Here is a 24,856-nt window from a genome sequence, read left to right on the forward strand (position 1 = left end):
AACCCCAGCCCATTCAGCCTCTCCCTGTAGCTCAAACCCTCCGACTCTGGCAACTTCCCTGTAAATCTTTTCTGAACCCTTTCAATTTAACAACATCCTTCTGATAGCAGGGAGACCAGAATTGAACACAGTCTTCCAAAACTTGGTTCTGTAATGCACAGGGAATCGTTATTGGCCAAATCTCTTAAAGACATGATACACAGACAAAACCTCCCTGCATTTCAAAATTTCAGTCAGATCCTGTGATGGGGCTTTTCTCTGGATGTGTTATCAATCAGTCACAGTGCTGTGGATCGTCATCTGTTTCTGCAGCATCATTTCGAGCTCAGGCCGCTGTTTCTGTAGCTGCTCCTGCTGAGCCTGATTGGGCTCATGTGCAGGGATGCTCCTGGAAAGCGGCAGTTTTTATGGGATTGACGACACGGAGCTTGTGGTTAATCCAGCCCTCCTTTCTTCCCCTTCGATCTCCTCCTTCAGCTTTCTCAGTAGAGCAGAGGTATTTCTTAAAGACTCTCAGAGTCATACAGCAGGGAAACAGACATTTCGGTCTGACCAGTCCATACCAAACACAATCCCAAAGGAAACCAGTTCCACCTGCCTGCTGCTGGTCCATATCCCTCCAAACCTTTCCTATATATATAGATATAATATCCATCCAAATGCCTGTTAAACATTGTAATTGTATCAGCCTCCACCACTTCATCAGGAAGCTCATTCCTCATGCAAACAACTCTCTGTATAAAACCTTTACCTCTCATGTCTTCTCAAAATTCTTCTCACCTTCAAAAGGTGCCCCCTAATCTTGAAATTCTCCACACTAGGGAAAAGATCGACCATTAATTCTATCTGCACCTCTCATTATTTCATAAACCTTTATCAGGTCACCTCTCAACCTCCTACATTGCAGTGAGAAAAGTCCCAGCCTATCTATTCGCTCCATATAAACTCATACCCTCCATGCCCAACAACCTCCTCTTCTGAGCCCTCTCCAGTTTAACAATACCCTTCCCGTAACAGGAGACCAGGTCCGGACACCGTGCTCCAGAAGAGGTCTCACCAACGCCCTGTACAACCTCAACACGACGTCCCCAACTCCCACACTCAAAGGATTGAGCGATGAAGGCAGGCATGCCAAATGTCTCCTTAACCCCCTGTCTACCTGTGACACAAACTTCGAAGAATTATGTACCTGAGCCCCTAGGTCCCTCTGTTCTACCCGCGGCCCTACCATTAACACATAACCCTGGACCCCCCTGGACCCCGTTTGTTTTAACAAAAAGCAACACCTCGCATTTATCCAAATTGAACTCCATCTGCCATTTTTCAGCCCATTGACCCAACTGTTCAAGATGTCTTTGTAATCTTCGAGAACCTTCCTCACTGTCTTACAATACCACCAATCTTGGTGTAATCCACAAACTTACTAACCGTGCCTCCTGTGTTCTCATCCAAATCAGTCATACAAATGTCGAACAGAAGACTTGATAGAAACGATGAGCTAGAAGAGGCCATTCGGCCCCTCCAGCCTGCTCTGCCATTTAATACTGATCTCATCCCAGCATTAACTCCACTTCCCTGCCCACTCTCCATAAACCCTCCGACCTGTTACTAATTAAAAATCTATCACCTCCTAAAATTTACACAAAGTTACCGCGCTCTGGACGGAGCAAATTCCACAGATCCATGACCCTCTGAGAGAAGTAATTACCGCTCACCCCTGTTTTATATCCATCGCCCCTTATCGCCTCTTTCTAGATCGCTCCACGTCCACTTTCTCAACCTCCTTTAGCAGCTTATATGCCTCAGTTAGGTCTCATCTCACTCGTCCAAACTCTAGCAAGGACAGGCCTGAACTGCACAATCCTTCCTTCATTTCATCTCTGGAGCCGATGGAGCGAACCTTCTCTGAGCTCCCTCCAACGCAACGACATCCTTCCTCAGGTAAAAGGACCCCAGGCTGTGTGCGGCCCTCTGCCTGCAGACACGCCAACAACTTATACTATTGCAGCGACATTTTCCTCCTGTTACACTCCGTTCCTCTCACCGCAAATGCCGAAATCCTATTTCTCTTCCTTACTATCTATGTGGACTGGTTTTAGAGCCAGGGAGATCGACAGGAAAAGGCCCTTCAGCCCATCGATCAGTGCTGGCCAAGAATGAACACTTCCCTATTCCAATCCCCATTGCCCCAGAACTTGGCCCACGACCTTGGCATGTGCCCATCTAAACACCTGTTCCATGGGGTGAGGGCTTCTCCCTCTCCTGCCCCTTACAGGCAGCAAATTGCAGATTCTGTGAGAAACGGAAATCTTCCTTAAATTGCGACACCTCTCACTCCATCCCGTCAATCTATACCCCCCCTCGTTATTGATTCTTTCTGTCTAAGGTACCAAGGTGGAGTTTTATTTCCATTGTATTTTGGTGCATCTCAGATTGGGTCCCGTCTTCGACCCCCTCTGCTCTAAGGAAGAAACTATCCTGGGCCATTTAATCTCTCCTGGCCACGAATCATCCCAGACGATACAACATCGTGGTAAATTAGAGACAAGGAGTCACACAGCACAGAGGCAGACCCTTCGGTCCAACCTGTCCGTGATGACCCACACATCCTAAATTAATTCAGTCCCATTTGTCAGCATCTGGTCCCCTATCCCTCTAACCCCTTCCTATCCATGACCCCATCCCGATCCCTTTTAAATGCTGTAACTGTACCAGCCCCCACCCACTTCCTCCTTCCATACACGCACCACCCTCTGTGTGAAAAAGTTACCCCTCAGGTCCCTTTCTCTCTCACCTTAAACCTATGCCCCTCTAGTTTTGGACCCCCACTACCCCTGGGGGGTAAAGACCCTGTCTTATCCCCCCTACCCATGCCCCTCATGGGTTTATAAACCTCTATAAGATCCCCCCCTCAGCCTCTGACGCTCCGGGGAAAACAGCCCCAGCCTCTCCCTGCAGCTCAAACCCTCCGACATCCCTGTAAATCTTTTCCGACCCTTTCACAACATCCTTCCTGTAGCAGGGAGACCAGGATTGGACACAGTATTCCCAAAGTGGCCCTAACCAATGTCCTGTACAGCCGCAACATGACCCTCCCAGCTCCCTCTACTCAACGCACTGACCCATAAAGGCAAGCGTACCGAACACCTTCCTCACCGCCCTGTCCACCTGTGACTCCACTTTCAGGGAGCTCTGTACCTGCCCCCCCAAGGTCTCTCTGTTCAGCGACACCCCCCAGGACCTCACCATGAAGTGTATAAATGCTGACCTGATTTGCCTTTCCTAAAATGCAGCGCCTCACATTTATCTAAATTGAATTCCACCTGCCACTCCTCGGCTCTTCGGCCCGTCTGATTGTTTCAGGGCCTCCATCCCAGTCTTGTCTCTCTCCCTCTCTCTGGGCAGGGCATCATCTCGTGAGGTCTCAGTGGGTCAGACAGAATCTGCGGAGAGAAATCAGGGTTAGCGTTTCGGGTCGCGTGACCCTTCCTCAGAACTGACCGGAAACGTTAACTCTGATCTCTCCCCAGCGCATGCTGCCAGACCTACCTGCCTTTCCCAGCTTCTGTTTCTGACTTACGGCACCCACAATTTGTTCAGTTTAGTTTTGTCCTGTTAAAATTTCCTCTGCACCATAGCTGTTGTAATCATGTCCTTCCTACAGAGTGGCACGCAGGACTGTATGCGGAATTCCACCCCTGGCCCAACTGAAGTTGCATATAACACCATCCTACCATCCCTGATCTTGACTAATTAGCTAAATATGCCTCCTGGTTAAGGTTATCTACCTGTCCCATACTTTGAAGGATCTATGGACGTGCACGTCAATGGCCCTCTGATCCTCTGCACTTCTATGGACTTATAGTTCACCATTGGGGTGGCACGGTGGCTCAGCGGTTAGCACTGCAGCCTCACGGCGCCAGGGACCCGGGTTTGATTCCACCCTCGGGCGACTGTTTGTGTGGAGTTTGTACCTTCTCCCCGTGTCTGCGTGGGTTTCCTCCCACGGTCCAAAGATGTGCGGGTTAGGGTGGGATTGGCCGTGCTAAATTGTCCCGTAGGGCCCAGGGATGTGCGGGTTAGGGTGGATTGGCCGTGTTAAATTGTCCCGTAGTGCCCAGGGATGTGAGGGTTGGGGTGGGATTGGCCGTGCTAAATTGTCCCGTAGTGCCCAGGGATGTGCAGGTTAGGGTGGACTGGCCGTGTTAAATTGTCCCGTAGTGCCCAGGGATGTGTGGGTTAGGGTGGACTGGCCGTGCTAAATTGTCCCATAGTGCCCAGGGATGTGCGGGTTAGGGTGGATTGGCCGTGCTAAATTGTCCCGTAGTGCCCAGGGATGTGAGGGTTAGGGTGGATTGGCCGTGCTAAATTGTCCCGTAGTGCCCAGGGATGTGAGGGTTAGGGTGGGATTGGCCGTGCTAAATTGTCCCGTAGTGCCCAGGGATGTGCGGGTTAGGGTGGATTGGCCGTGCTAAATTGTCCCGTAGTGCCCAGGGATGTGAGGGTTAGGGTGGGATTGGCCGTGCTAAATTGTCCAGTAGTGCCCAGGGATGTGCGGGTTAGGGTGGGATTGGCCGTGCTAAATTGTCCCGTAGTGCCCAGGGATGTGCGGGTTAGGGTGGATTGGCCGTGCTAAATTGTCCCGTAGTGCCCAGGGATGTGTGGGTTAGTGTGGATTGGCTGTGCTAAATTGTCCTGTAGTGCCCAGGGATGTGTGGGTTAGGGTGGATTGGCCGTGCTAAATTGTCCCGTAGTGCCCAGGGATGTGTGGGTTAGTGTGGATTGGCTGTGCTAAATTGTCCCATAGTGCCCAGGGATGTGCGGGTTAGGGTGGACTGGCCGTGCTAAATTGTCCCATAGTGCCCAGGGATGTGCGGGTTAGTGTGGATTGGCCGTGCTAAATTGTCCCGTAGTGCCCAGGGATGTGCGGGTTAGTGTGGATTGGCTGTGCTAAATTGTCCTGTAGTGCCCAGGGATGTGCGGGTTAGGGTGGATTGGCTGTGCTAAATTGTCCCGTAGTGCCCGGGGATGTGCGGGTTAGGGTGGATTGGCCGTGCTAAATTGTCCCGTAGTGCCCGGGGATTTGCGGATTAGGGTGGGATTGGCTGTGCTAAATTGTCCCCTAGTGCTCCGGGATGTGCGGGTTTGGGTGGGTAATAGGGGGATGAGTCTGGGTGGGATGCTCTGAGGGTCGGTGTAGATTTGTTGGGCCGAACGGCCTGTTTCCACTCTGTAGAGGGATTCCTTGATCTGTGATCTTATACGCAGAAAGTAGGAAGGGGGTTGGGGTAGGGAGTAAATGATAGGATAGAGCCCAAAGAGAGAGAAAGGCAGATAAAGGAGTTGCTAACGATCAGGTGGGGGTGAATAGTTGTTAACGGGGGCTGTTAGTGACTAACAACAGGGGGTGTGTAATGGCAGGCTCTGTGAGATGTGTGTACCTCAGGGCAGCGAAAGGTTTTGAGTTTAGTGAGCAGTACAGGCAGCCCCATAGTAAGCAAGGACATACTGGATGTGGGACTGGGAAAGGGCAGCAGGCCAAACTGTATCCGAGGAGCTGGAAAGCTGATTCATCGGGTCGGGACCCTTCTTCAGAAGGGGCCGTTCCTGATGAAGGGCCCCGACCCGAAGCGTCAGCTTTCCTGCTCCTGAGAAGATGCCTGGCCCGCTGTGTTCCTCCAGCTCCACGCTGTGTTATCTCTGACTCCAACATCTGCAGTTCCTACAGTCTCTTATGGAATCTGGAGCTGGGAAAGGACAGCATCCCAGACTGTAGCCGAGGAGCGGGAAAGCCGACGTTTCAGAGCGAAACCTTTCGACATGGGGTTTCAGGCCTGAGATGTTGACTCTGCTGCTCGGAGGATGCTGTCCAACCTGATGAGAAATGAGGAGCAATCCGTCCAGGAGGAAGGGAGTGGATGGGATATTAAATGGTAGGCAGTCAATCAAAATGTAGTCAGACATTGTAGGCACAGAGCTGGACAGACACAGCAGGCCAAGCTGCATCAGAGGAGCAGGAAGGCTGACGTTTCGGGCCTAGACCCTCGGCCTGCTGCGTTCATTCAGCTCTGCACCTTGTATATCTCAGGATCTCCAGCATCTGCAGTTCCTACCATCTCTGCCGCAGGACATTGGGTGGCTTTTACAGAAGGTGAGACGGCCCAGTGAAATGCAGGCTGACGGGGGAAATGGAGGCCAGAGAATTTTCAGGAACAGAACACAATCAGGGAACTCGCCTGACCCATGGGGGCCGGTCAGGGAGAAAGAGGGCGAGACGCTTGCATTGCCAAGCCAGGACCCAAGTTTCAGTGCTTTGCGCCCGAGTGGAGACAGGAAGGGGCCAGCGACGAGAAGGGTGGGGAGGATGAGGGGGTCAGCCATCGCAGAGAGAGAGAGGGTTGGAGCACAGGAGCAGGGGTGCCTCACTGACACCACCGCTGGGAGCATGCTGTGCGGTCTTGGACTCCTAGATCTGAGGAAGGGGAGTCGCCAGCCGTGCAGGGAGGGTGACAAACACTATTTCCTGGCCGGACCGAGGTACAAAGAGAGACCAGTTTAGCCCTGACAACACTCACTGGGGCTTTACAACAGTTGGGTGGGGCTTTTCTGTGGGGAGGGGTGGGGGGTGGCTCATAGACATTGATAACATTCCAACGGGGCTAGGCGGGCGATGGCGGGGGCGGGGGTGCGGTATGGAAAGCAGGAGGGAAGTTCCCAATAACAGACCTACTCAGGCAGACTGATATACAGGGATAGGGAGGGGATGGGAGGGGGTGTACAGAGATAGGGAGGGGGTTTAGGGGGCTGGAGGGGGTGACAGAGATAGGGAGGGGGTGTACAGGGATGGAGGGGGTGACAGAGATAGGGAGGGGGTGTACAGGGATGGAGGGGGTGACAGAGATAGGGAGGGGGTGACAGAGATAGGGAGGGGGTGTAGGGGGATGGAGGGGGTGACAGAGATAGGGAGGGGGTTTAGGGGTCAGGAGGGGGTGACAGAGATAGGGAGGGAGTGCAGGGGGCTGGAGGGGGTGACAGAGATAGGGAGGGGGTGTACAGGGATGGAGGGGGTGACAGAGATAGGGAGGGGGTGTAGGGGGATGGAGGGGGTGACAGAGATAGGGAGGGGGTGTAGGGGGATGGAGGGGGTGACAGAGATAGGGAGGGGGTGTACAGGGATGGAGGGGGTGACAGAGATAGGGAGGGGGTGTACAGGGATGGAGGGGGTGACAGAGATAGGGAGGGGGTGTAGGGGGATGGAGGGGGTGACGGAGATAGGGAGGGGGTGTAGGGGGACGGAGGCGGTGATGGTATGGCATTTCCAGTCAACAGGACATTGGGTTGGCGAAGAGGGTGGGGCAGGAATGTGCGAGTTAGTGTCTCAGGGATATATCATCTCTCTAATATACCCTCCTAGTTTTTTACAAGTTCCTGCTGAACGGCCTCTGCCTACATCACAACTTTGAAAGTGATCGCTCCGCAGGGTATATTTAGTTACGGTTTGAACTCAGGGCCAGCAGTGTTTGTCCCGGGCCTGGCGTTGATAAGATCGAGGCTTGTGACAGTGTTTTAAACGACACAGCACTCGCACAGCGGAAGCTCAGGCCTTCAGCTTGCAATACTGCAGAGATAATCCAACAAAATTCATAGCTTTGCAAAGTGCCCGCAGACACAGCTCTGCAACACTGAGCCTGCACACAGTATCAGGGAGTGCCATCAGCACACCATATCCCCTAGTCTGCTTTCAGCGCTAACAGGGCCATCAGCTACACTCTCAGCTCTAGCTGCACTGGCAGCACCGAGGGAGCGGGCGCTGTTGGAGGGTCAGCGCTGAGGGAGCGGGCACTGTCAGAGGGTCAGCGCTGAGGGAGCGGGCACTGTCGGAGGGTCAGCGCTGAGGGAGCGGGCGCTGTCGGAGGGTCAGTGCTGAGTGAGCTGGCACTGTCGGAGGGTCAGTGCTGAGGGAGCCGGCACTGTCGGAGGGTCAGTGCTGAGGGAGTGGGCGCTGTCGGAAGGTCAGCGCTGAGGGAGCGGGCACTGTCATAGAACACTACAGCGCAGTACAGGCCCTTTAGCCCTCGATGTTGCACTGACCTGTGAAGCCAATCTGAAGCCCATCTAACCTACACTATTCCATTATCATCCATATGTTTATCCAATGAACATTTAAATGCCCTTAAACCTGGCGAGTCTGTTACTGTTGCAGGCAGGGTATTCCACGCCCTTACTATTCTCTGAGTAAAGAAACTACCTCTGACATCTGTCCTGTATCTGTCACCCCTCAATTTAAATCTGTGTCACCTCGTGCTAGCCATCTCCATCCTAGGAAAAAGGCTCTCACTGTCCACCCTATCTAACCCTCTGATCATCTTGTGTGTCTCTATTAGGTCACCTCTTAACCTTCTTCTCTCTAACAAAAACAGCCTCAAGTCCCTCAGCCTTTTCTCATAAGATCTTCCCTCCATACTAGGCAACATCCTAGTAAATCTCCCCTGCACCCTTTCCAATGCTTCCATATCCTTCCGATAATGAGGCGACCAGAACTGTATGCAATACTCCAAGTGCGGCCTCACCAGAGTTTTGTACACCTGCAACATGACCTCATGGCTCCGAAACTCAATCCCTCTACCAATAAAACCTAACACACTGTATGCCTTCTTAACAACCCTATCAATCTGGGTGGCAACTTTCAGGGATCTATGCACGTGGACACTGAGATCTCTCTGCTCATCCACGCTACCAAGAATCGTACCATTAGCCCAGTACTCTGTATTCCTGTTTCTCCTTCCAAAGTGAATCACCTCACCCTTTTCTGCATTAAACTCCATTTTCCACCTCTCAGCCCAGCTTTGCAGCTTATCTGTGTCCCTCTGTAACCTGAAACATCCTTCTGCACTATCCACAACTCCACTGACTTTAGTGTCATCCGCAAATTTACTAACCCATCCTTCTACGCCGTCATCCAGGTCATTTACAAAAATGACAAACAGCAGTGGTCCCAAAACAGATCCTTGCGGTACCCCACTAGTAACTAAACTCCAGGATGAACATTTCCCATCAACTACCACCGTCTGTCTTCTTCCAGCTAGCCAGTTTCTGATCCAAACCGCTAAATCCCCCTCAATCCCATGCTCCCATATTTTCTGCACTAGCCTACCGTGGGGAATCTTATCAAATGCTTTACTGAAATCTATATACACTACATCAACCGCTTTACCCTCATCCACCTGTTTGGTCACCTTCTCAAAGAACTCAATAAGGTTTGTGAGGCACGACCTACCCTTCACAAAACCGTGTTGACTATCCCTAATCAAATTATTCCTTTCTAGATGGTTATGAATCCTATCTCTTCTTATTCTTTCCATCACTTTACCCACAACCAAAGTAAGGCTCACTGGTCTATAATTACCAGCGTTATCTCTACTCCCCTTCTTGAACAAGGGGACAATGTTTGCTATCCTCCAGTCTTCTGGCACTATTCATGTAGACAATGATGACATAAAGATCAAAGCCAAAGGTTCTGCAATATCATCCCTAGCTTACCAGAGAATCCTAGGATAAATCCCATCCAGCCCAGGGCACTTATCTATTTTCACACTTTCCAGAATTGCTGATGCCTCCTCCTTATGAACCTCAATCCTGCCCATTTTCATAGCCTGTATCTCAGTATTCTCCTCGACAACATTGTCTTTTTGTGAATACTGACGATAAATATTCATTTAGCGCCTCTCCTAACACTTCGGACTCCATGCACAACTTCCCACTACTGTTCTTGACTGGCTGTAATCTTACCCTAGTCATTCTTTTATTCCTGACATACCTATAGAAAGCTTTAGGGTTTTCCTTGAACCTACCTGCCAAATACTTCTCATGTCCCCTCCTGGCTCTTCTTAGCTCTCTCTTTAGGTCTATCCTGGCTAACTTTCCGAGGATGATGACTTCAGCTTGTACGAGGGGGCATAGCTGCAAATTGAGGGGTGATAGATTTAAGACAGATGTCAGAGGCAGGAACGCCCTGCCTGCCAATGTAGTTAACTCAGCCACATTCGGGGCATTTAAACAGTCCTTGGGTAAGCATATGGATAATGATGGGATAGTGTGGGGGAGGGGCTTAGATTAGTTCACAGGTTGGCGCAACATCGAGGGCCGAAGGGCCTGTTCTGCGCTGTATTGTTCTATGTTCTAACTTGTAACTCTCAAGCACCCTGACTGAGTCTTCACGCCTCATCTTTACATAAGTCTCCCTCTTCCTCTAGACAAGAGATTAAATTTCTTCAGTAAACCACGGTTCCCTCGCTCAACCACTTCCTCCCTGCCTGACAGGTACATACTTATCAAGGACACACAGTAGCTCTTCCTTGAACAAGCTCCACATTTCAATTGTGCCCAGCCCCCACAGCTTCCTTCCCCTCCTCTGCTCCCTAAATCTTGTTTAATCACCTCAAAATTGCCTTTCCCCCAGCTATAACTCTTGCCCAGTGGTATACACCTATCCCTTTCCATCGCTAAAGTAAACATAACAGAATTGTGATCTCTACCACCAAAGTGCTCACCGACTTCCAAATCTAACACCTGGCTGGGCTCATTACCCAGTACCAAATGTAATGTGGCTTCGCCCCTTGTTGGCTTGTCTACATACTGTGTCAGGAAGCCCTCCTGCACACACTGGACAAAAACTGACCCATCTATAGTACTCGAACTATAGTGTTCCCAGTCAATATTTGGAAAGTTGAAGGCCCCCATGACAACTACCCTGTTACTTTCACTCCTATCGAGATTCATCTTGGCAATTCTTTCCTCGACATCTCTCAGACTTTTTGGAGGCCTGTAGAAAACTCCCAACAGGTTGACCTCTCCTTTCCAGTTTCTAACCTTAGCCCATGCTCCCTCAGTAGAGGGAGCGGGCGCTGTTAGAGGGTCAGTGCTGAGGGATTGGGCGCTGTCGGAGGGTCAGTGCTGAGGGAGCGGGTGCTGTCGGAGGGTCAGTGCTGAGGGAGCGGGTGCTGTCGGAGGGTCAGTGCTGAGGGAGCGGGTGCTGTCGGAGGGTCAGTGCTGAGGGATTGGGCGCTGTCGGAGGGTCAGTGCTGAGGGAGCGGGTGCTGTCGGAGGGTCCGCGCTGAGGGAGCGGGCGCTGTCAGGGTGTCAGTGCTGAGGGAGCGGGCGCTGTCAGGGTGTCAGCGCTGAGGGAGCGGGCACTGTCGGAGGGTCAGTGCTGAGGGAGCGGGCACTGTCGGAGGGCCAGTGCTGAGGGAGTGGGCACTGTCGGAGGGTCAGTGCTGAGGGAGCGGGCACTGTCGGAGGGTCAGTGCGGAGGGTTCTCCGCACTGTCGGAGGGTCAGCGCTGAGGGAGTGGGCACTGTCGGAGGGTCAGTGCTGAGAGAACAGGCACTGTCGGAGGGTCAGTGCTGAGGGAGCGGGCGCTGTCTGTGTCTGACTGATAAGTTAACACTACCCTGCCCTCTCGCATTAACAGGGATGAGGAGAGGGCATGCTGACTGATCGGCTGCAGGAGTGACGCCCGGAGCCTGGGCTCTCCGTTGTCAGTCCGACGGCCAATCAAGACACCCAAAAGCGAGGAAGATGGAAGATACCCAGGTCCCTCAGGATGTCCTGCCCCAGCCCTGGTTCCATGGATTTACCTCCAGACGGTGAGGGTCACATCTGTCACTGCCCTATGCCCACCTCACTGGGGTCAGGGTGCATAGGGGTCAGGGGTCACTAGGGTCAGGGTGCACAAGGGTCACTGCAGTCAGGGTGCACAGTCTGTCTGGATCAGGGTTGACTGAGGTCAGGGTCCACAGGGTTCAGGTGTCACTGGAGTCAGGGGTGCACAGTCAGTCTGGACCAGGGTTCACCAGGGTCAGGGTTCACTGGGGCCAGGATTTGTGGAATTCAGGGTTCAATCCAGATCCAGAGGGGGATCAGAGTTCACTCTGGGCTTGAGGTTCAGGCTCAGTCACTGCTCGGGCTAGGTATGGTGTTCGGGATTCACACCGGGTTCCGGGTTCGGACCGGGTTCCGGGTTCGGACCGGGTTCCGGGTTCAGTCCAGATTTGAGGTTTGGGGTTCAGACTGGGTTCAGGGTTCGGACCAGGTTTGACATTCGGGGTCGGGGTTCGGACCGGGTTCGGGGTTCAGTCCAGGTTTGAGGTTCGGGGTTCAGTCCAGGTTTGAGGTTTGGGGTTCAGTCCAGGTTTGAGGTTCGGGTTTCAGACTGGGTTCAGGGTTCGGACCGGGTTTGACATTCGGGGTTCGGGGTTTAGTCCAGGTTTGAGGTTCGGGTTTCAGATTGGGTTCAGGGTTCGGACCGGGTTTGACATTCGGTGTTCGGGGTTCAGTCCAGGTTTGAGGTTTGGGGTTCAGTCCAGGTTTGAGGTTCGGGGTTCAGACTGGGTTCAGGGTTCGGACCGGGTTCGTGGTTCAGTCCAGGTTTGAGGTTTGGGGTTCAGTCCAGGTTTGAGGTTCGGGGTTCAGACTGGGTTTGGGGTTCGGACCGGGTTCCGGGTTCAGTCCAGATTTGAGGTTTGGGGTTCAGACTGGGTTCAGGGTTCGGACCAGGTTTGACATTCGGGGTCGGGGTTCGGACCGGGTTCGGGGTTCAGTCCAGGTTTGAGGTTCGGGGTTCAGTCCAGGTTTGAGGTTCGTCTCTCACATCAGTAAGCCTCTCTCTCTCTCTCTCCCCCTCCTTCTCACCCCTTCGCTCTCTCTCTGTCTCTCTCTCCCCCCACCCCCTCCCTCTCCCTTTCCTCTGCACCCTCCCTCCCTCCCCAACTACCCCCCCGCCCCGGTCTCTCGGTCCCCTCAGAGATGCCGAGATGCTGTTGAAGGACCAGCCACTGGGATCATTCCTGCTGCGTCAAAGTGAAACTCTGTCTGGGATGGTGCTTTCCTACAGGTAATCCCTGACCCTGTGACCTCTGACCCTCACTCACTGACCCTGTGCCCTCTGAACCTCACTCTCTGACCAACCCTGTGCCCTCTGACCCTCACTGGCCATCACTGACCCACACTGTGCAGTCTGACCCTCAATATAGGTTCTTATTGCCCTCTGATTCTAACTGACCCACCCTGTGCCCTCTGAACCCTTACTGACTGACCCTGTGTGACCCTCACTGACTGACCCCTGTGTGACCCTCACTGACCCTCACTGCCTGACCCCTGTGTGACCCTCACTGACCCTCACTGACTGACCCTGTGTGACCCTCACTGAGAGATCTGTCCTGCACTTGGAGATCCCAGTAGGGTCTGGGATCAGGGAATGGGTTCCCTGTGGGATCGTTCCCTGTTGCCTCCCGTTGGCAAATAGCTGGGGGTGTGGAAGGATGGGGGTGCGTGAGGATGAAACCCAATCAGGGCAGATGGGTGGTACCCGGGATTGAAAGGATACGGGCTGATGGAGGAAGCGGGGACTCGGACAGAAGGCTAGTAGAGGCCACAGCTGGCTGAGTGGTCTCCTTCGCAGCTGCTGGTGTGTGAGGCGAGGCTGGGGTTCTGTGGTCGGGGAGCCAGGCTGTGAGGGAGGCTTTACTTGACCTTCCCAAATACCACTTCCCTCGGGGACCAATGCCCCCACCATCTCCAAAACCCCTCCCCTCTCCCCGCTCTCCTTCTCCGTCCCCATCGCACTCTCCTCCATCTCTCTCTCCTTCTCTCTTTCTCCCCACCTCTCTCTCCCTCCCTCCCCCAACCTCTCTCTCTCCTCCCCCGTCTCTTTGCCATCTCTCCCCCCACCTCCCTCTCTCTCTTCCCCCAACTCTTTCACATCTCTCGCCCCTCTCTCTCTCTCTCCCCCTCTCTCCCCCCCACCTCTCTCTCTCCCCCACTCTCTCTCCCCCCCTCACTCTCTCTCCCTCAGCCCCAACCTCTCTCTCTCTTGCCCCCTCTCTTTTCCATCTCTCTCCCTCTCTCTCTCTCCCTATCCGCACCCCTCTGTCTGCCTCTCACTCTCCCTCTCTTTCTCCATCCCATGCCTCCACCTCCCCCCCCCTGACTCTCCCCCTCTCGACCCACTTTCCCTCTATCTCCCTCTCTGTCTTTCTCTCCATCCCCACTTCTCTTGCGACCACCCCCTCTCTCTCCCTCCTTCTCGCCCCTTCACACCATCTCTCTGTCTCTCTCTGTCTCCCCCCCCCACACCCCGTCATCACCACCCCCACCAATGTCTCTCCCTCCCCACAGCCTGTCACCTCCTGCCCCCCTCCCCCACCTGTCTTTCTCCCTCCCCACGCCCCGTCACCTCCTGCTCCCTCTCCCCCGACTATCTCTCCCCCTCTCCACGCCCCTTCACCAACTGTCCCCTCTCCCCCCACCCATCTCTCCCCCTCCCCACGCCCCATCACCACCTGCACCCCTCCCCCCACTCGTCTCTCTTCCCCAACCCCCACCTTTCTCTCAGGCAGAGGAGCCCCTGATATCAGGCCGTGAGCCTCGGGATTGTTGCTGACTGACTGTTCCACCCCGTCTCCCTGCCCAGTGGGTCCGATCGCTGTCGGCATTTCATCATCGAGCGGATCCCTGACGGTCATTACCAGATCCTGGGAGATCAGCGCCGGCACAGCAGCATCCCAGAGCTCCTTGACTATTACAAGGAATCCCCGATGTTACCGTTTGTGGAATACCTGACTACGGCCTGCAATAAGGTACAATCCAACAAGGCCTGGGCCTCGATTGACATCTGATACACAGGGACCTGGGGCTTACGGTGATTTACAAAACCCCTGGGCTGGGCCCGGAGTGTGGGACGGTACTCCCGGGCCTCGGCCCAGACTGTGGTACGATACTTCCGGGCCCGGGCCCAGAGCGGGGTACGATACTCCTGGGCCCGGGCCCAGAGTGTGGTACGATACTCCCGGGCCCAGGCCCAGAGCGTGGTACAATACTCCCAGGCCCAGGCCCAGAGAGTGGTACGATACTCCCAGGCCCAGGCCCAGAGTGTGGTACGATACTCCTGGGACTGGGCCCAGAGCGGGGTACGATACTCCCGGGCCCAGAGCGGGGTACGATACTCCTGGGCCTGGGCCCAGAGTGTGGTACGATACTCCCGGGCCCAGGCCCAGAGCGTGGTACAATACTCCCAGGCCCAGGCCCAGAGTGTGGTACAATATTCCCAGGCCCAGGCCCAGAGTGTGGTACAATACTCCTGGGACTGGGCCCAGAGCGGGGTACAATACTCCCGGGCCCAGGCCCACAGTATGGTACGCTCCTCCTGGGACTGGGCCCAGAGTGTGGTACAATACTCCCGGGCCCAGGCCCAGAGTGTGGTACGATACTCCCAGGCCCAGGCCCAGAGAGTGGTACGATACTCCTGGGACTGGGCCCAGAGTGTGGCACGATACTCCTGGGCCTGCGCCCAGAGTGTTGTACAATACTCCCAGGCCCAGGCCCAGAGTGTGGTACGATACTCCTGGGACTGGGCCCAGAGTGTGGTACGATACTCCCGGGCCCAGGCCCAGAGTGTGGTACGATACTCCCGTGCCCAGGCCCAGAGTGTGGTACAATACTCCCAGGCCCAGGCCCAGAGAGTGGTACGATACTCCTGGGACTGGGCCCAGAGTGTGGTACGATACTCCCGGGCCCAGGCCCAGAGTGTGGTACGATACTCCCAGGCCCAGGCCCAGAGTGTGGCACGATACTCCTGGGACTGGGCCCAGAGCGTGGTACAATTCTCCCGGGCCCAGGCCCAGAGTGTGGTACGATACTCCCGGGCCCAGGCCCAGAGTGTGGTACGATACTCCCGGGCCCAGGCCCAGAGTGTGGCACGATACTCCTGGGACTGGGCCCAGAGCGGGGTACAATACTCCCGGGCCCAGGCCCAGAGTGTGGTACGATACTCCCGGGCCCAGGCCCAGAGTGTGGTACGATACTCCCGGGCCCAGGCCCAGAGTGTGGTACGATACTCGCGGGCACAGGCCCAGAGTGTGGTACGATACTCCCGGGCCCAGGCCCAGAGTGTGGTACGATACTCCCGGGCCCAGGCCCAGAGTGTGGTACGATACTCCCGGGCCCAGGCCCAGAGTGTGGTACGATACTCCCGGGCCCAGGCCCAGAGTGTGGTACGATACTCCCGGGCCCAGGCCCAGAGTGTGGTACGATACTCCCGGGCATAGGCCCAGAGTGTGGTATGATACTCCCAGGCCCAGGCCCAGAGTGTGGCACGATACTCCCGGGCCCAGGCCCAGAGTGTGGTACAATACTCCCGGGCCCAGGCCCAGAGTGTGGTACGATACTCCCGGGCATAGGCCCAGAGTGTGGTATGATACTCCCAGGCCCAGGCCCAGAGTGTGGCACGATACTCCCGGGCCCAGGCCCAGAGTGTGGTACAATACTCCCAGGCCCAGGCCCAGAGTGTGGCACGATACTCCTGGGACTGGGCCCAGAGTGTGTACGATACTCCCGGGCCCAGGCCCAGAGTGTGGTACGATGCTCCCGGGCCCAGGCCCAGAGTGTGGTACGATACTCCTGGGACTGGGCCCAGAGTGTGGTACGATACTCCCGGGCCCAGGCCCAGAGTGTGGCATGATACTCCTGGGACTGGGCCCAGAGCGTGGTACAATACTCCTGGGACTGGGCCCAGAGCGGGGTACGATAGTCCTGGGACTGGGCCCAGAGCGTGGTACAATACTCCTGGGACTGGGCCCAGAGCGTGGTACAATACTCCTGGGACTGGGCCCAGAGCGTGGTACAATACTCCTGGGACTGGGCCCAGAGCGTGGTACAATACTCCTGGGACTGGGCCCAGAGCGTGGTACAATACTCCTGGGACTGGGCCCAGAGCGTGGTACGATACTCCTGGGACTGGGCCCAGAGCGGGGTACAATACTCCTGGGACTGGGCCCAGAGCGTGGTACGATACTCCTGGGACTGGGCCCAGAGCGGGGTACAATACTCCTGGGACTGGGCCCAGAGCGGGGTACGATAGTCCTGGGCCCGCGTTGCAGTAAAGGACTATCCAGCCTGGGCCTACAGCAAGATGCAATACAGTTGAGCCTGGGGCCGAGAGTTGCTGCTTCCGGCAGGTCGCTCAACAGAATATCAATAGGCATCAGCTCCTCTAAGATGCTGCTCTCCATGGTTGTTCCAGCAGGCTCCAGGCCAGTGCTGCACAGTAGCCCAGAGGCCACAGTTAGGCCCCAGGCCTTGGTTGTGACAAACTAAGATGGGTCCGTTCACCTGGTGAGGTAGCGGCTGATGTCCCCTTTCCCGTATTCCCAGGTTCCTGATAAACATTACGAGGACATCGACAGGATCCGAAGGCAGAAGCTGAATGTCCGGGAGGTGGCAGGAGGAGCTGCTGATGCTCTCCCTCCCGACAGGATGGAAGATCGACCGGGATTGCCCTCGTTACCGCCAACACCAACCTCTGACCCCGTGCCCACACAGGCTGCCCATCCCGGGGCAGCGGAAGGGGGTGTGAGGGTCACACGGGACGATGCCACCTACCAGGAGGTGAGAACCCACTGTGTGTCTCTGGGAGTCTCTGGGTGTCTCTGAATCTCACTGGGTGTCTCTGGGTGTCACTGGGTGTCACTGGGTCTCACTAGGTGTCTCTGGGTGTCACTGGGTGAAGTTGCCCCCCGTTAATTGCCCCCTTTCCCGTATTCCCAGGTTCCTGATAAACATTACGAGGACATCGACAGGATCCGAAGGCGGAAGCTGAATGTCCGGGAGTTGGCGGGAGGAGCTGCTGACGCTCTCTCTCCCGACAGGATGGAAGATCGACTGGGATCGCCCTCACTATCGCCCACACCGACCTCTGACCCCTTGCCCACACAGGCTGCCTGCCCTGGGGCAGTGGAAGGGGGTGTGAGGGTTACATGGGGCGATGCCACCTTCCAGGAGGTGAGGACCCACTGGGTGTCTCTGGGTGGCGGTGGGTGTGACTGGGTGTCCCTGGGTGTGATGGGGTGTCACTTGGTGTCTCTCGGTCTCACTGGGTGTCTCTGGGTGCCACTGGCTGTCTCTGGGTGTCTCTGGCTGTCACCGAGTGTCACTGGATGTCCCTGGGTGTCTCTGGGTGTCTCTGGCTGTCACCGAGTGTCACTGGATGTCCCTGGGTGTCTCTGGGTGTCTCTGGCTGTCACTGGATGTCTCTGGTGTCTCTGGGTGTCCCTGGATGTATCAGGGTGTAACTGGGTGTCCCTGGGTGTCTCCGGGTGTACGTGGGTGTCCCTGGGTCTCTCCGGGTATCCCTGGGTGTCTCTGGGTTTCTCTTGGTGTCACTGGGTATCCCTGGGTGTAACTGGGTGTGACACGGTGTGACTGGGTCTCTCTGGGTGGCAGTTGTTATGACAGGGTGTCTCTGGGTGTTTTTGGCTTTCTCTGGGTGTGACTGGATGTCTCTGAGTGTGACTGGGTGTCCCTGGATGTTTCAGGGTGTAACTGCGTGCCCCTGGGTTTCTCTGGGTGTAACTGGGTGACCCTGGGTCTCTCTGGGTGTCGCTGGGTGTCTGTGGGTGTCACTGGGTCTCTCTGGCTGTCCCTGTGTGTAACTGGGTGTCTCTGGGTGTGACCGGGTGACACTGGGTCTCTCTGGGTGTTCCTGGCTGTCTCTGGGTGCCTCTCGGTCTCTCTGGGTATCCCTGGGTGTAACTGGGTATGACTCAGTGTGACTGGGACTCTCTGGGTGGCAGTGGGTATGACAGGGTGTCTCTGGGTGTTTCTGGCTTTCTCTGGGTGTCCCTGGGTGTCTCTGAGTGTGATTGGGTGTCATTGGGTGCCACTGGGTGCCTCTCTCTGGGTGTCTCTGGGTGTCACTGTGTATGCCTGGGTGCCTGTGGGTATCCCTGGGTGTAACTGGGTGTGACTGGGTGTCTCTGGTTGTGTCGAGGTGTCTCTGGGTTTCACTGGGAGTCTCTCTCTCTCGGTGTCCCTGGGTGTCACTGGCTATCATGGGTGTCTCTGGCTGTCACTGGGTGTCTCTGGGAGTCTCTGGGTGTCCCTGGGTATCTCTGGCTGTCACTGGGTGTCTCTGGGTGTCCCTGGGTGAAGTTTCCCCCCTGTGAATTGCCCCCTTTCCCGTATTCCCAGGTTCCTGATAAACATTACGAGGACATTGACAGGATCCGAAGGCGGAAGCTGAATGTCCGGGAGGTGGCAGGAGGAGCTGCTGACGCTCTCCCTCCCGACAGGATGGAAGATCGACTGGGATCGCCCTCATTACCGCCCACACCGACATCTGACCCCGTGCCCACACAGGCTGCCCGTCCCGGGGCAATGGAAGAGGATGTGAGGGTTACACGGGGCGATTCACCCTACCAGGAGGTGAGGACCCACTGGGTGTCTCTGAGAGTCTCTGGGTGTGACTGGGTGTCTCTCGGTCTCTCTGGGTGTCCCTGGGTCTCTCTGGGTGGCGCTGGGTGTGACTGGGTGTCCCTGGGTGTGATGGGGTGTCACTGGGTGTCTCTGAATGTCACTGGGTGTCACTTGGTGTCTCTCGGTTTCTCTGGCTGTGTCTGGGCGTCTCTGGGTATCCCTGGGTTTCTCTGGGTGTCCCTGGGTGTCTCTGGGTGTCCCTGGCTGTAACTGGCTGTCCCTGGGTGCCACCGGGTCTCTCTGGGTGTCTCTGGCTGTCTCTGGGTGTCCCAATGTGTGACTGGGTGTCTCTGGGTGTCTTAGGGTGTCTCTGGGTGTCACTGGGTCTCTCTGGCTGTCCCTGGGTGTCTTTGGGTGTCCCTGGGTGTAACTGGGTGTCCCTGGGAATGACCGGGTGCCACTCGGTCTCCCTGGGTGCCCCTGGGTGTCTCCAGGTCTCTCTGGTTGTCCCTGGGTGTCACTGGGTGTCCCTGGGTGTGACCGGGTGCCACTGGGTCTCTCTGCGTGTTCCTGGGTGTAACTGGGTGTCCCTGGGTGTCCCTGGATGAAGTTTCCCCCCTGTGAATTGCCCCCTTTCCCGTATTCCCAGGTTCCTGATAAACATTACGAGGACATCGACAGGATCCGAAGGCGGAAGCTGAATGTCCGGGAGGTGGCAGGAGGAGCTGCTGACGCTCTCCCTCCCGACAGGATGGCAGATCGACCGGGATCGGCCTCGTTACCGCCAACACCAACCTCTGACCCCATGCCCACACAGGCTGCCCGTCCCGGGGCAGTGGAAGGGGGTGTGAGGGTTACACAGGGCGATGCCACCTACCAGGAGGTAAGGACCCACTGGGTGTCTCTGAGAGTCTGTGGGTGTGACTGGTGTCTCCCGGTCTCTCTGGGTGTCTCTGGGTGTCACTGGGTCTCTCTGGGTGGCGTTGGGTGTGACTGGGTGTCCCTGGGTGTGATGGGGTGTCTCTGGGTGTCACTGAATGTCACTGGGTGTCTCTGACTGTCACTGGATGTCTCTGGGTGTCCCTGGATGTATCAGGGTGTAACTGGGTGTCTCTGGGTGTAACTGGGTGTCCCTGGGTCTCTCCAGGTGTCCCTGGGTATCTTTGGGTGTCTGTGGGTCTCTCTGGCTGTCCCTGGGTGTCGCTGTGTGTCCCTGGGTGCCTCTGGGTGTGACCGGGTGCCACTGGGCCTCTCTGGGTGTCCCTGGGTGTCTCTGGCTGTCACTGGGTGTCTCTGGGTGTCCCTGGGTGAAGTTACCCCCCTGTGAATTGCCCCCTTTCCCGTATTCCCAGGTTCCTGATAAACATTACGAGGACATCGACAGGATCCGAAGGCGGAAGCGGAATGTCCGTGAGGTGGCGGGAGGAGCGGCTGACGCTCTCCCTTCCGACAGGATGGAAGATCAACCGGGATCGGCCTCGTTACCGCCAACACCGACCTCTGACCCCATGCCCACACAGGCTGCCTGTCCCGGGGCAATGGAAGGGGGTGTGAGGGTCACACAGGGCGATGCCCCCTACCAGGAGGTGAGGACCCACTGGGTGTCTCTGAGAATCTCTGGGTGTGGCTGGGTGCAACTGGGTATGACGGGGTGTCTCTGGTTGTGACTGGGTGTCCCTGTGTCTCTCCGGGTGTCCCTGGGTGTCTCAGGGTGTCACTGGGTCTCTCTGGCTGTCCATGGGTGTCCCTGGGTGTAACCGGGTGTCTCGGGGTCTCTCTGGGTGTCCCTGGGTGTCACTGGGTGTCTCTGGCTGTCACTGGATGTCTCTGGGTGTCCCTGGATATATCAGGGTGCCACTGGGTTTCTTCTTGGTGTCCCTGGATATATCACTGTGCCACTGGGTTTCTCTGGGTGTCCCTGGGTGTAACTGGTTGTCCCTGGGTGCCACCGGGTCTCTCTGGGTGTCTCTGGGTGTCCCAATGTGTGACTGGGTGTCTCTGGGTGTGACTGTGTGTTACTGGGTGTCTTAGGGTGTCTCTGGGTGTCACTGGTTCTCTCTGGCTCTCCCTGGGTGTCTTTGGGTGCCACTGGGTCTCTCTGCATGTCCCTGGGTGTCTCTGGGTGTCACTGGGTCTCTCTGGGTGTCCCTGGGTGTCTCCGGGTATCTCTGGTTGTCTATGGGTGTCCCTGGGTGTCACTGGGTGTCCCTGGGTGTGACCAGGTGCCATTGGGTCTCTCTGTGTGTCCCTGGGTGTAACTGGGTGTCCCTGGGTGTCTCTGGCTATCTCTGGGTGTCCCTGGGTCTCTCTGGGTGTCTCTGGGAGTCCTATTTGTCTCTGGGTGTCTCTGGCTGTCTCTGAGTCACTGGGTGTCTCTGGCTTTCTCTGGGCGTCTCTGGGTGTAATGGGGTGTCCCTGGGTCTCTCTGGGTGTCCCTGGGTCTCTCTGGCTGTCCATGTGTGTCACTGGGTGTTCCTGGGTGTGACCGGGTGCCGCTGGGCCTCTCTGGGTGTCCCTGGGTGTCTCTGGCTGTCCATGGGTGTCCCTGGGTCTCTCTGGTTGTCCCTGGTGTCCCTGGTTGTGACCGGGTGCCGCTGGGTCTCTCTGCGTGTCCCTGGGTGTGACTGGGTGTCTCTGGCTGTCCATGGGTGTCTCTGGGTGTCCCTGGGTGTAACTGGGTGTCACTGGGTGTCCCTGGGTGAAGTTGCCCCCCTGTGAATTGCCCCCTTTCCCGTATTCCCAGGTTCCTGATAAACATTACGAGCACATCGACAGGATCCGTAGGCGGAAGCTGAATGTCCGGGAGGTGGCAGGAGGAGCTGCTGACGCTCTCCCTCCCGACAGGATGGAAGATCGACCGGGATCGGCCTCGTTACCGCCAACACCGACCTCTGACCCCGTGCCCACACAGGCTGCCCGCCCCGGGGCAATGGAAGGGGGTGTGAGGGTTACACGGGCTGATGCCACCTACCAGGAGGTGAGGACCCACTGGGTGTCTCTGAGAGTCTCTGGGTGGTGGTGGGTGTGACTGGGTGTCCCTGAGTGTGATGGGGTGTCACTGGGTGTCTCTGAATGTCACTGGGTGACTCTGGGTGTTTCTAGGATGTGTCTGGGTGTCACTTGGTGTCTCTCGGTCTCTCTGGCTGTGTCTGGGTGTCTCTGGGTATCCCTGGGTCTCTCTGGGTGTTTCTGGGCGTACCTGGATGTCCCTGGGTGTCTCTCTCTGGGTGTCTCTGGGAGTCCCTGGGTGTCTCTGGCTATCTCTGGGTGTCCCTGGGGCTCTCTGGGTTTCTCTGGGATTCCCACATGTCTCTGGGTGTCTCTGGCTGTCACTGAGTCACTGGGTGTCTCTGGCTTTCTCTGGGCGTCTCTGGGTGTCCCTGGGTGTCTCTGGTTGTCCCTGGGTGTCTCGGGGTGTGACGGGGTGTCTCTGGGTCTCTCTGGGTGTCACTGGGCGTCTCTCTCTGGGTATCTCTGGCTGTCCCTGCATGTCTCTGGGTGTCCCTGGGTCTCTCTGGGTGTCCCTGGGTGTCTCTGGGTGTGACTGGGCGTAATTGGGTGTCACTGGGTGTCTCTGGGTGTCCCTGGGTGTGGCGGGGTGTCTCTGGGTCTCTCTGGGTGTCACTGGCTGTCCCTGGGTGTCCCTGGCTGTCACTGGGAGTCACTGGGTGTGACCGGGTGTCCCTGGATGAAGTTGCCCCCCTGTGAATTGCCCCCTTTCCCGTATTCCCAGGTTCCTGATAAACATTACGAGGACATCGACAGGATCCGAAGGCGGAAGCTGAATGTCCGGGAGGTGGCGGGAGGAGCTGCTGACGCTCTCCCTCCCGACAGGATGGAAGATCGACTGGGATCGCCCTCATTACCGCCCACACCGACCTCTGACCCCGTGCCCACACAGGCTGCCCGTCCCGGGGCAATGGAAGGGGGTGTGAGGGTTACACGGGGGATTGCCACCTACCAGGAGGTGAGGACCCACTGGGTGTCTCTGAGAATCTCTGGGTGTGGCTGGGTGCAACTGGGTGTCTCTGGGTGTCCCTGGGTCTCTCTGGGTGGTGGTGGGTGTGACTGGGTGTCCCTGGGTGTCTCTGGGTGTGACTGGGTGTCTCTGAGTGTCCCTGGGTCTCTCCGGGTGTCCCTGGGTGTCCCTGGGTCTCTCTGGCTGTCTCTGGCTGTCACTGGGTCTCTCTGGCTGTCCATGGGTGTCCCTGGGTGTAACCGGGTGTCTCGGGGTCTCTCTGGGTGTCCCTGGGTGTAACTGGGTGTCCCTGGCTGTTACTGGGTGTCTCTGTTTGTCTCTGGGTGTAACTGGGTGTCCCTGGGTGTCAGTGGGTGTCCCTGGCTGTCACTGGGTGTCTCGGGGTCTTTCTGGATGTCCCTGGGTGTCTGTGGGTGTCCCTGACTGTTACTGGGTGTCTCTGTTTGTCTCCGGGTGTAACTGGGTGTCCCTGGATGTCTCTGGGTGTCATTGGGTGTCACTGGGTGTCCTTGGGTGTTTCTGGCTTTCTCTGGGTGTGACTGGGTGTCTCTGGGTCTCTCTGGGTGTCCCTGGGGTACCTGGTTTCTCTGGCTGTCTCTGGCTGTCCCTGGGTGTCTCTGGCTGTCACTGGATGTCTCTCGGTGTCCCTGGATATATCAGGGTGTAACTTGGTGTCCCTGTGTGTAACTGGGTGTCTCTGGGTGTGACCAGGTGCCACTGGGTCTCTTTGGGTGTCCCTGGGTGTCTCTGGGTGTCCCTGGGTGTCTCTGGGTGTGACCGGGTGCCACTGGGTCTCTCTGGGTGTCTCTGGGTGTGACCGGGTGTCACTGGGTCTCTCTGGGTGTCTCTGGATGTCCCTGGGTGTCTCTGGGTGTGACCGGGTGTCACTGGGTCTCTCTGGCTGTCCCTGGCTGTCCCTGGGTGTCCCTGGATGAAGTTGCCCCCCTGTGAATTGCCCCCTTTCCCGTATTCCCAGGTTCCTGATAAACATTACGAGGACATCGACAGGATCCGAAGGCGGAAGCTGAATGTCCGGGAGGTGGCGGGAGGAGCTGCTGATGCTCTCCCTCCCGACAGGATGGAAGATCGACCGGGATCGGCCTCGTTACCGCCAACACCGACCTCTGACCCCGTGCCCACACAGGCTGCCCGTCCCGGGGCAATGGCAGGGGGTGTGAGGGTTACACAGGACGATGCCACCTACCAGGAGGTGAGGACCCACTGGGTGTCTCTGAGAATCTCTGGGTGTGGCTGGGTGCAACTGGGTGTCTCTTGGTCTCTCTGGGTGTCCCTGGGTCTCTCTGGGTGGTGGTAGGTGTGACTGGGTGTCCCTGGGTATGACAGGGTGTCTCTGAGTGTCTCTGGGTGTGACTGGGAGTCTCTGGTTGTCCCTGGGTCTCTCTGGGTGTTTCTGGGTGTCTCAGGGTGTCACTGGGTCTCTCTGGCTGTCCCTGGGTGTAACTGGGTGTAACCGGGTGTCTCGGGGTCTCTCTGGGTGTCCCTGGGTGTAACTGGGTGTCCCTGGCTGTTACTGGGTGTCTCTGCTTGTCTGCGGGTATAACTGGGTGTCCCTGGGTGTCAGTGGGTGTCCCTGGCTGTCACTGGGTGTCTTGGGGTCTCTCTGGGTGT

General features: G+C 56.7%; 1 protein-coding gene across 1 annotated transcript in view; it reads left to right on the plus strand.

The window, feature by feature from the left end:
* LOC132207453 (uncharacterized) overlaps positions 1-24,856 on the plus strand; it is a 47,193-nt gene that overhangs the window by 11,388 nt on the left and 10,949 nt on the right. Inside the window, exons 3-13 of the mRNA XM_059642989.1 lie at positions 11,471-11,645; positions 12,803-12,892; positions 14,471-14,636; positions 17,209-17,442; positions 17,602-17,835; positions 19,024-19,257; positions 19,898-20,131; positions 20,601-20,834; positions 21,992-22,225; positions 22,982-23,215; positions 24,204-24,437. Of these exons, the coding sequence (XP_059498972.1) occupies positions 11,578-11,645; positions 12,803-12,892; positions 14,471-14,636; positions 17,209-17,442; positions 17,602-17,835; positions 19,024-19,257; positions 19,898-20,131; positions 20,601-20,834; positions 21,992-22,225; positions 22,982-23,215; positions 24,204-24,437 (2,196 nt within the window). The 5' untranslated portion in view covers positions 11,471-11,577. The remainder of the gene's footprint in view (positions 1-11,470; positions 11,646-12,802; positions 12,893-14,470; positions 14,637-17,208; positions 17,443-17,601; positions 17,836-19,023; positions 19,258-19,897; positions 20,132-20,600; positions 20,835-21,991; positions 22,226-22,981; positions 23,216-24,203; positions 24,438-24,856) is intronic.

Source organism: Stegostoma tigrinum, chromosome 47 (genome assembly GCF_030684315.1).
Source record: "Stegostoma tigrinum isolate sSteTig4 chromosome 47, sSteTig4.hap1, whole genome shotgun sequence".
NCBI classification, from domain to species: domain Eukaryota; kingdom Metazoa; phylum Chordata; class Chondrichthyes; order Orectolobiformes; family Stegostomatidae; genus Stegostoma; species Stegostoma tigrinum.